This window comes from Petaurus breviceps, unplaced genomic scaffold (genome assembly GCF_028583685.1).
Source record: "Petaurus breviceps papuanus isolate PSGF00001 unplaced genomic scaffold, PetGlider_PUasm1.0 190, whole genome shotgun sequence".
Classification (NCBI taxonomy): domain Eukaryota; kingdom Metazoa; phylum Chordata; class Mammalia; order Diprotodontia; family Petauridae; genus Petaurus; species Petaurus breviceps.
Genome location: NW_027185810.1, coordinates 1535853 through 1547230, shown reverse-complemented (window position 1 = coordinate 1547230; position 11378 = coordinate 1535853). Strand labels below are relative to the sequence as shown.

The window sequence follows — 11378 nt, the reverse complement described above, 5'->3', positions numbered from 1 at the left end:
ACAGTTTCCTCATCTGTAGAGAGGAGAGGGGAGCAGAGGGAAGAGGGGAGAGGAGAGAGATAGGGAGAGGCAGAGAAGGAGAGAGAGACAGGGAGAGGGAGGGTAAGGGAGGGAGAGAGGGGAAGAGAGACAGAGACAGAGACAGAGAGGGAGAGGAGGAAAGGAGAGGGAGAGAGAGACAGGGAGAGACAGGGAGAGGGAGGGAGAGGGGGTGAGAGAGGGAGGTAGAGGAAGAGAGAGGGGATGAGGGAAAGGGAGATGGAGAGGGGGAGAGGAGAGGAAGAGCAAGACAGGGAAAGGGAGGGAGAGGGAGAGGGAGGCGAAGAGGGAGAGGGGGGGAGGAGCATTCTTCACAAACCTTACTGAAAGCTGAAATTCAGGCCTTTTCTCTCCCACAAGCTCTCCCTGATTCTTAGTCTTAAAATGGTGGTTTGAATAAGGGTTTCCATTAACACTTAAGAGTTTACTGTCATTTATCACCCTAGCACTTTAAAAACAATTAAAAGTAACGCAATTAACTGACTCTTTGCTACTTTCATGCCAAGAAATATGATATTACTGTCACCATTTGTAATAATTAGGCATTGATTAGCATATGTTCCTAGTTCAATTTAAAGAGTACACTAATTATATGTTCCCTAGTTTTCTATTTTCTCTGTGTATGATCCTATTTTGCTGAATGAGGATTTTAGCACTGCCCTGCACCCCAGCTGAGACAGATTCTGTGCTGTCTGGCATCTCAGCAAAGTCGGGCAAATTAACTAAACAACAAAATAACCATTTTTTCTGTCCCCTCTTCTTTGGTTTCCTTCCAGGAGAGAACTAGAACCTTCTAACAAATCACTGATCCAACAAATTCTAACTTATACTAGGACTTGATGTTCTGAAAATACACCTGTTTGAATCAATCTAACATTTTGTACAGTGTCAAAATAAACATAGGACTCCATCTCTGAATCACAGAAAACAAACATCCAATTTGGGAATAATAATGATTTAATGACAAAACAAAACTATATCACAGTGATCATAATATTGAAGCATTGTCCTTTCTTTTTCATGTAACAACATAGAGAAGTTATTATTGTTATCCATTTAGTAGGTTTTAAAGGTATTGGTAAAATTTACTTCTGAACCAAAGTTAATTCACTGGTAACTTAAAAAAAGACCACCATTTTGCTTGAGGATACATAAATTGAGCACTGCAGACACATTATTTACACAAAGACGCTAAACAGATAGTTCAAATTTCCCAAACTTCCTAGAATCTCATTAATGTATATAACTCCACCTATCTACTTACTAGATGTTACACTTCAGACCAAATAAACATTTTTTTAAAACCCTTATAACTATGCAAACTCCAACATAACATCTTCTAAACATGACATTTACTTCAGGAACAAATAGTTTTCTGGGAGTTGCACTCACGTTGAACTCTTATCTAAACTAGATTTTTATGGATTCATAAATTTATTTAGCTATATATATATATATATATATATATACCTCATGATAAATTCACTAGGCCAGATTCCACATGTTCTTTCTGGCCAAATTGACCTTGGCATAAATAGTCTGAAAGTTAACAATTATATAATTAAATGATAACAACTATTCTGGAAATAACCATTCATTTTAGCTGACTAAAGAAATTGGAATAGGGTCCACTGTAGCTACCACCTCACAACAAATATTTCATCACAAACTAGAGTAAGTAGTATCTTAGTAATACTCCTTCAAAAAAATGCAAATATGGTAATGCTAATAGTCATCAAGGGGGTATTAAAAAGGTTTCTTTTTTCCACTGGGTATGGATGCCTAGTTCTGGCTGACGGAGTGCATTTTAAAACCTAAAATCTGCTGAACAATTCTTCTCAGAAGTATATAGTCAACTTCCTCTACCTCAAGAAAAATGGTCCCTTCACTCAGGTCACATTAACCCATGGCTTTCACTGAAATAAATTGATCCCACTTTGTAATTAGACTGCTCTGACTTTAGAACATCAGGGATAGCAACCAATGTGGTCACAGATGGCTGCCTCCAGTTCTATGACCGTTATTTGAGTTCTTTTGGGTATATCCCTAGCAAAGCCTTCTTGCACCTTGCTTGCTCCTTCCCCCATGCCCACTCATAGATGACATACAGCAGTCATGTACATAAACCTAAAGTCTTCATACTTTATTGCTACTCAGTATAGCAAAACAGAACATGTATGTTCTCAACTCTACAAACAATGAATTAGAGCATTTCATTCTGCATCTCCAAAAACTAAAGATTAAATAAATTAGTCTGTGTCCTTTGAAATTAAAGTGGCAGGACAAAGGGGTAGGAAGGCAAGGGGGTCCAAATTTTGTTTAGTAAATCACCCTTTCTCCTCCCCTTATAGGAATTAATGGAAAAGGAGACCTATTTTCTCATGATAGGGAATGAAGACTGAAGGAATAACAGAGTGACGGATCAGATATACTTAAGCAAAAACACAGAAGGTCTCTGGTACTTCTCACAGAAGGGTAGAGGGTTCAAAAAAATCTGTCTTGAGAACAAATGGCCAAATTCTCATATGGTCCAAATTTGTCATTGTTTTCAAAGAGAACTCTGCAGTGGAAGAGATTGGTTCAGCAGAATGAGTCTGAGGAGGAGGTGGGGAGCCTGCAGCCTTGAAGCCACATGTGGCTCGCTAGGTCCTCAAGTGTGGCCCTTTAACTGAGACCAAGTTTTACAGATAATAAATTTTTTATTAAGGATTTTTATTTTATTAATTTTTAAATTTTAATTTAAATTAATGTTAATTTAATTTAATTTTAAATTAAATTTTAAATTTTATTTTATATTAAGGGAATTTGTTTTGTGAAGTTTGGATTTAGTCAAAGGTCTGCACTTGAGGACCTAAAGAGACCACAAGTGGCCTTGAGGCTGCAGGCTACCCACCCCTGGTGTGGGGGCTTTAGGATCAGGAAGATTGTACAGAAGAGACAGATGTCTTGAATTGCACATTAAATGATAGAGGGTGATATCAAGAGAAAAGAAAGAAAAGCAGGGTGGATGAATTGAGGGAAGGTAGCAACAGAAATATCAAAGGTGAATGCACACTTTGAAAGCCTTTGACATGGAGAAACTTATGCCCTCCTTTCATAAATGTAACGGTGATGATTATGCAAAGAGAAGCCAGTTCATTATTAACTTATGGCAAAAATCTCTGCTACTACACAAGGTAGGAGCACCATTACTCCCATTAGGGTGTCTGTGTGACAACACTGCCTGAAATTCTCTGTTTTTTTCCTTTGGGTAGACACTATTCCCTTTGAAATCCAAGAAGGCTTAACTTGGGCATATCTGTTTCTTTCCTAAAGCCTAACCCCCAAGTTGAAGTAACAAATTTTACTATCAGTATTAAGAAAAAATAATAAATAAACCAAAGGATACAGATTGATGAGGAAAATAGACCATTAAAATGTAATTCATGTGTCTGTTAACATTAGAGACACAAATCATAAATAAGAACACTAAAAAAAATTAAATGAACTAAGCTACGAACATGGCAAAGCATATTAAATTTCTCATTTTTGTAGCATCTATTATGAAGGCGATGACATACAGTCTAAAAATTCATGGCATACACACTGGCAAAAACCGTACACCATAAGAATAACAAGGCTCGAAGGGACAAGGCTAACAAAGACAACCCCAAGGGTAACTTTCTTAGAGACCAGTAAATAGATTCCTAAGGGTAGAGAACTGAAATACAGCAACCCTAGCAACCAAACTAACACTCGGATCGATGTCTGGAAGAGCAGAGAGGTACAATTCCACACTGTCCAGTTGTGGGACACAGTAGCAACAGAGTCAAAGCTGGTGGGCCGGTAAAACTCCACCACGGGGGTGGAGCTCAGAGACGGAGGGCTCTCTCTTTGTACTTCCATGATGGTGATCACCAGGCAGTTGGAGGAAGTGTGGGAAGGACTGACCAGGGAGGCCAGCCTTTTGGGGGTCAGCAACAGCTCTGTGGGATTGTCTGGCAAGCATTTCTTCCCCTTTCCTCCACAAGTCAAGTTCACAAGGATGTTGTTGTCATCGGGGAGGCTGCTAACCTCATCATCGGGCAGGCAGGTCTCAAACCTACAGAAAGGACACACGATGACACCCTGAGGGGAATCTCCAAAGTCAATGATCTTGTAAAGGCATTTGGCACACACACGGTGACAGCATTCTAGTACTTTGGGCTTCCTCTGCCTCAGGTTGTAACGGTTATAGCAGATCTTACACTCGAGCTCATCAGAGACAGGGGACTCGGCTGTATCCTCTGGAGGTTGGCTGGTCATCTTTGGGCTGTCTTCTGTGGGCTCCTCTACCAGCAGGGGGGTTCTAAGGGATGTCTAGGCAATCCCGGAGAGCCTCATACCATTCAAATCAAGCAGGATGCCCACGTTCATTCTCAGCTTCTGCAGGTAACTTTGTTGCCCAGACTTATGTAGAAAAAGGCAACATGAAGATTCTGTGAAGAAAAGAAAGATTCTGACAAAATTAACAAATAAGTTTTGGGTTTTTTTTTCAAGTTTATATATAAAGTATAGGTACTTCAATTTATTAAATTTATTTACTTAACGGGACAACTAGGTGCCACAATGGATAGAGTGCTGGACCTGAAATCAAGAAGATTCATCCTCCTGAGGTCAAATCTGGCTTCAGATATTTACCAACTGTATGACCCTGGTCAAGTCACTTAACCCTGTTTGCCTCAGTTTCCTCACCTGTAAAATGAGCTGGAGAAGGAACTAGTAAACCAGTCCAGTATCTTTGCCAAGAATAACCCAAAAGGGGTGAGGAGGAATTGTACGTGACTAAAAAACAACTGGATAACAACAAAATGCTTTCTAAATTGAAATTAGAATTAGAAGATGCTTTCTAAATTGGGAAAGAATTTTTACAACCAGTGTCTCTAATAAAGACCTCATTTCTAAAATATACAGAGAACTGAGTCAAATTTATAATAATACAAGTCACTCACTCCCCAATTGATAAATGGTTAAAGGATACGAATAGGCAGTTTTCAGAGGAGGAAATTAAAGATATCTATAAGCATATAAAAAATGCTCCAAATCACTACTGATTAGAGAAATGCAAATCAAAAAGACTCTGAGGTACCACATCTCACTGGTCAGATTGGCTAAGATGACAAAACAGAAAAATGATAAATGCTGGAGAGGATGTGGAAAAATTGGAACACTGATGCACTGTTGGTGGAGTTGTGAACTGATTCAACCATTATGGAGACCAGTATGGAACTATGCCCAAAGGGCTATAAATAAGTGTATACCCTTTGACTCAGCAATACCACTTCTAGGGTTATATCCCAAAGAGATCAGAGAAGTGGGAGGAGGACCCATATGTACAAAAATATTTATAGCATCTCTTTTTGTGGTGGAAAAGAATTGGAAATCAAAGGGATGTCCATCAATTGGGGAATGGTAATGGAATACTATTGTGCTATAAGAAATGAGGAGTAAATGGACTTCATAATAACCTGGAGAGACTTATATAAACTGATGTTGAGTGAGGAGAGCAGAACCAGGAGAACTTTGTTCACAATTACAGACACATTGTATGCATGACAACTAACTTGGATAGACTGGGCTCCTCTCAGCAATACAAGGTTATAAGATAACTCCAAAAGACTCATGATGGAAAGAGATATCCTCACCCAGAGAAAGAACTAGAGTCTGAATGCAGATTGAAGCAAACTGCTTGCTCTTTTTTTCTTTTTTCTTTTGTTTTGTTTCCTCTTTCTCACTGTTCACTCCAAGGGTTATAATCCTTCTTTACAACTTGACTAATGTTTAATGTGAAGGTATTTGTAGATCCTGTATTTGATTTCATGCCGCCACGGGAGTGGGGGTGGGAGAGGAGGAGAGAAAGGGGAGAAAATTTGAAACTCAAAGGATTGTGGAACTGAATGTTGTAAACCAAAAGCAAATAAATAATTTTTTAAGTCCACATTTTTTTTAAAGATGCTTTCTAGATTTTGATATATAGAAGCAATTTTCTTCAAATACTAAACTTCTTCAGTGTGCAATACATCCTTGGCCCCAGGACAGCAAAGATTCTACATTTGAAAAGCTCTCTTTGATGGAGCTCATATGCCTTCCAGTCAAGGACAACATGCTAGTGGATGAATTGTTAAATGCCATACAGCAATGAAAAGAGAAGAGACAAGAGAGAAAACTGTTCCAGAAAGTTTAAAAAAAAAAAAACTGACCATTTAAAAATACCAAGGGACCTGAACAAAAGACATAATTTACTTATTATGATGTCAATAACTCAAGAGCCAGAGGTACACACAGTAGGAGTTTAAATTAAATGTTGATTGACTGACTGATTGATTGTGGTCCAAATAGTCTCTTGCAGGGCTTGACAGCCCATAGAAGAAAGGGCTCTTTCAGGTAATGCTTGGAGAAAACTAGAGGGTGCTAGGATGAAAAGGAGAATCAGTGAAGGGGCCCAGTGCACAGAACACTGGGCCTGGAGACAGGAAAACATGAGTTAAAATCTGGCCTCAGACACTTATTAGCTATGTGACCCTGGGCAAGTCACTTCATCCTGTTTGCCTCAGTTTCCTCATCTGCAAGATGAACTAGAGAAGGAAATGGCAAAATACTCCAGTATCTTTGCCAAGAAAACCCCAAATGGGGCCACAAAGAGTTGGACATGACTGAAAATGGCTGAGCAACAACAACAAGATGGAATGGAGGTGAAAACCAATGACCAGAAAACGTACAGAACAGATTGTTCTTTCCATATCAATGCAAAGTAACTGGCCATTCAGTTGGCAATCTTTTTTTCTTTTTGCTCTGACACTCCACGGAATATCCTTAAATACTTAACCGGCTGCATACCTATTCACCTAGTCAAGAATGGAACAAGATGTCCCTATTATAAACAAGGAGAGCCTAAGCCTTGAGATACCCCTAGTAGTTTCATTTTTTTAAGAAGGGAAAAAATACACACACAAACACATATGCGCGCGCACACACACACACACACACACACACACACACACACGCCCTGTGTATAAGGGTGGAGTGGTAGCTACAGACTTGACCTCAGAATCAGGAAGACCTGAATTCTAGCGTTGCCTCTTGTCACTGACCAACCCCAGAAAAAGTTCCTTAAGCTCTCACTGTACCAGGCAACTCTCCGTGATCATAAATTACAGAGAAGGTGCTGACCTGAATTGACAGAAAAAAACTTCTCCTCCCAATACAAAACATACTTTTTCTTGTTGTTCAGTCATATCCAACTCTTCATGACCCTGTGGACCAACTGGCCCAGAGGTTTTCTTGGCAAAGTTACTGGAGTGGTTTGCCATTATCTTCTTCAGTCTTATGCAAGTTGGTTAGTTAAGGGACTGGGCCAGGGTCACACAGTAAGTGCCTAAGGTCACATTTGAACTCTGGCTTTTCTGACTCCAGGTCCAGCTGCACTGCACCACCTAGATGCCCCAATAAAACATATAAGGAATAAGAAATAAATATACATTTATAATAATAAAAAATAGGAAAATCAAGTTTTCCTATTCCAATGAAATCACAAGTCTATCCTTATCCTCTCCTAAGTAGTCACAGCTTAGCCATGCACAGAAGATAGGTAGCATGTCATAGTTGAAGGAACACGAGCCTATATGGGAGCCCTGGTACCTCCACTTCCTACCTGTGGGACAGTAGTAAAATTATTGAATCTTTCTGGTTCTTAGTTTCATTTTCTACTAAAAAAGAGGTGGTTGTAGCAGAAAAAAAAAAACTTAGGGGGCGGCTAGGTGGCACAGTGAATAGAGCACCAGCCCTGGAGTCAGGAGGACCTAAATTCAAATCCGGCCTCAGACACTTAACACTTACTAGGCATGTGACCTTGGGCAAGTCACTTAAGCCCAATTGCCCTGCCTTCCCCCCACCAAAAAAAAAAACAGGTGGCTGAACTTGGTGATACCCAAGGATCTTAAGATCTTCTCCTCGTTAGGTAGCCTTATACTATACATATAAAAAAATGAATAAAATAAAAATTTTTCCTATTGGTCCCCCATTATCATTACTGACCTTGGATAGATGGTTATGTGCACAAGTTCAAACAGATAGTCAACTCCCAATTATCTTTAGTAATAGAAGGTGAGATGGAGGGGGTGGAACAAAGCAATTTCTATCTGGCCTTGGGGTAGTCAATTTATTTTAGTAGCAGATTTAGCCTTTTAATGATTTGCTGCTTAGGCAAATATAACAATGCATTTGTATTTCTGAGTATACACCAAGAGATAATAGTGAAGGGCTGCCAGAACCCTGCTGGACGGCAGTGGGCAGTCAGCATGGAATCAAAAGCTTTCCATGGATCATTAGGGAGGAAGAAAAGTTCAGTGAAAGGAATTTTGGCTCTGGAGTCAGTGGGCCTGGCTTCAAATCCTTTGTCTAGTATCTACACGACCTTGACCAAGTCACTCATCCCCTCCAGGCCTTCCTTTCCTTGTCTGTAAAATGATGGGGCTGGACTAAGATGGCCCTTTTGAGTTCTACCTCAACAATCCCCACATATGCATTAATGGAAAGCCGCTGATTCAAAACAACCTTATAATCCAAAAATCATGAATGTTTGGCTCAGCAATCTATGACTATTTTTATAGAACCTGCTTATTTACTGTTGTCTTGGGCTGACATTAAAATAGAGATTGTATTTGCTAAGCATGTAACAGATGGCTGGCTGGAGATGTGCTCAGGAGAACAAAGTCACTACGAAATTTTTAAATTTTCTGCTCATTAAAAGAAAAAGACACATGCAACCTGCAAACAAAGAAAACTGAGGAATGACAGTGTGTGTGTATTTATATGAGGGTGTATATAAGCATATATACATTTATTTATAAATATATATATATAATTTACTTCCATGCAAATAATAACCATCCATGAATAATCACTGACCATAGCTGACTGATGACACCCCCTCCCTTGATCTAGTGGATCACCATCAATTCCATCCTTCCATATACTCTGTTCATGAGCTGGCCTCCTGATCCTGGGTCTGTACCTTTCCTACATGACATGAGCATCTGGTAGACGGATGCCAAATACCAGTGTCCATTTTCCACTGCATTCTCAGGAAAGAAGGTTTCCTAGAACTCATGGGTAGGGGACAGAAAGAAGCAGTCCCTCCCCATCACCACTCTCAGCCATGATACATTAGTAATACACACTGTGATTTAAGTGTGGGATATCTCCCCTACCGATGGCTGAGCACATCCCATCTCCCTTCTCTCCTCTGACACTGTCACCACTCTGGTACAGGTCCTCATCACCACACACCCTGATAACTGCAATAGCCTGATGGTGGGTCTGTCTGTCTTAAGTCACTCACCACTCCAATCCATCCTCCATTCAGCCACCAAAGTGATTTTCTAAAGTGCAGATCTAACCATGTCACTCCCATCCTCAATAAACGACAGTGGCTCCCTATCTCCCTCAGGATCAAATACAAAATCCTCCATTTCATGCTCAAAGCCCTTCATATCATATTCCCTTCCTACTTTTCCAATCTCTTTACATCTTATTTCTTTCCATGCCCTTCGATCTAGTGACACTGGCCTCCTGCTTTTCCACAAACAGGACACTCCATCTGTCTCAAACTCTGACTTTTTCTCTGGCTGTCCTATATGCCCAGAATGCTCTCCCTCATCTCCACCTCCTGGTTTCCTTTAAGTCCCAAATGAAATCTCACTCTCTACAAGATGGCTTTCCTAATCCCTCTTAATTCTGATGCCTTTCCTCTGTTAATTATTTCCTATGTATCCCGCACATGGCTTGTTTTTGCATAATTTTCATTTGTTGTCTCCCTCATTAGATTGTGAGATCACCCACCAGAGGCAGGGACTATCTTTTGCCTTTTTTTGTATACCCCATGCTTACTTAGTACAATGCCAGGCACACGGTAGGCACTTAATAAATGGTTTCTGTCTTCTCCAAAGAGCATTAACACAGATCCTAATCCACCAAGTGATCTTACTACTTCTGACCCAACTTCCCCTTTTCAAAAGCTTCAATTCCCTCCCACATCAGACCTAGGGTAGCAGAATTCACAATAGCAGCAGTTTCCAGTGTTATCAGTAAGACTGAGTGAGTCAGAAGAGAGGTCAGGCTTTGTGGGAGAAAGAATGACAAAAAAAAAAAAAAACGTGTAGACGTGTGGGTATAAAGAAGCATGAGAAAATGTGCCTCAGTGTGTATTCAACAGAATGTGTGTCAAACAGACAGACAGAGAGGGTGAGAGAGAGAGAGAGAGAGAGAGAGAGAGAGAGAGAGAGAGAGAGAGAAGATATACAAGTAGATATATAGGGCGTACCTAAAAGTCTTAGTGCAATTACAAAATATATAACAGGAAGATCTTTAAGACTTTGGAGGATATCCTGTATAGACAGACAGATGGACAGACATGCAAACATATAGCCTACATATTTGTATGTGAAATATGTGGATCCCAGCATATTCATAATTGTCTTAATGGTATTATACAGCTAACTTTTCTATAGAGCTCTAAAGTTTGCTAGGTGCTTTACAAGTATCATTTCATTCTCTCCTAACAATAACCCTGAGAAGTAGGTGCTATTATTATGCCCATTTTACAGATGAGAAAACTGAGGTAGAAAGTGGTTGACTGACTTGCCCAGTGTCACACAACTAGTAAGTGTCTGACACTAGATTTGAACTCCAGTCTTCCTTAACTCTAGGCGCAAAGCTCTACCTACTGTCCCACCACCTAGATCCTACTGGGGATATCTCTACTTTTGTGTTAAACTCTCTACCACAAAAAAAGGTTTAAACTCAGCTTAGTGGCACTGGTAATATCTTGGATTAGATTATCCTTATCTCTTTGCCTAAAGAGCTGTTACCATTAGTGACTAGCTTTGTTTTGAGGAAGCCTATCCATTTTTTCTTACTGAAATACTATAAATACCATATTGCTATGGTCTAGGGTGGTTATATTTGTTATGATTTTATGTATCCAAAACATTCCAGAGAGGGGACTGCTAATAAAATGGAAAGACGTTTTACAATATTCACATACCCAACAAGAAATTAACTCATTCAGTTAACAGATCAATGCCTATCATACTCACTTTGTTATTTTGAAACACCCCATGGAGAAGGGTCTCTGAGAGTGCTACTTCCAGCAGTGAATGACCAAGGGCCTTGTTTGGCCAGTGCTTCAATGGCATGCCCGAAAATGTAGCGATTTACAAGCAACACCTCCTGGAATGACACAAAAACTTAGAATCAGGACATCTCTGAGTTGGAAGGAACCTAAGGGAGCAAGGAGGCTGACTGATGACTAATTCAGAATT

The 11378-nt window shown here is 39.9% G+C and overlaps 1 protein-coding gene across 1 annotated transcript in view; it reads right to left on the bottom strand.

The window, feature by feature from the left end:
• Positions 1–989: 989 nt before the first annotated feature.
• RNF182 (ring finger protein 182) overlaps positions 990–11378 on the bottom strand; it is a 41050-nt gene continuing 30661 nt past the window's right edge. Inside the window, exons 2-3 of the mRNA XM_069092438.1 lie at positions 11154–11286; positions 990–4496 (exon numbers count right to left, since the gene is read on the bottom strand). Coding sequence (XP_068948539.1) covers positions 3580–4323 — 744 coding nt within the window. The 5' untranslated portion in view covers positions 4324–4496; positions 11154–11286 and the 3' untranslated portion in view covers positions 990–3579. The remainder of the gene's footprint in view (positions 4497–11153; positions 11287–11378) is intronic.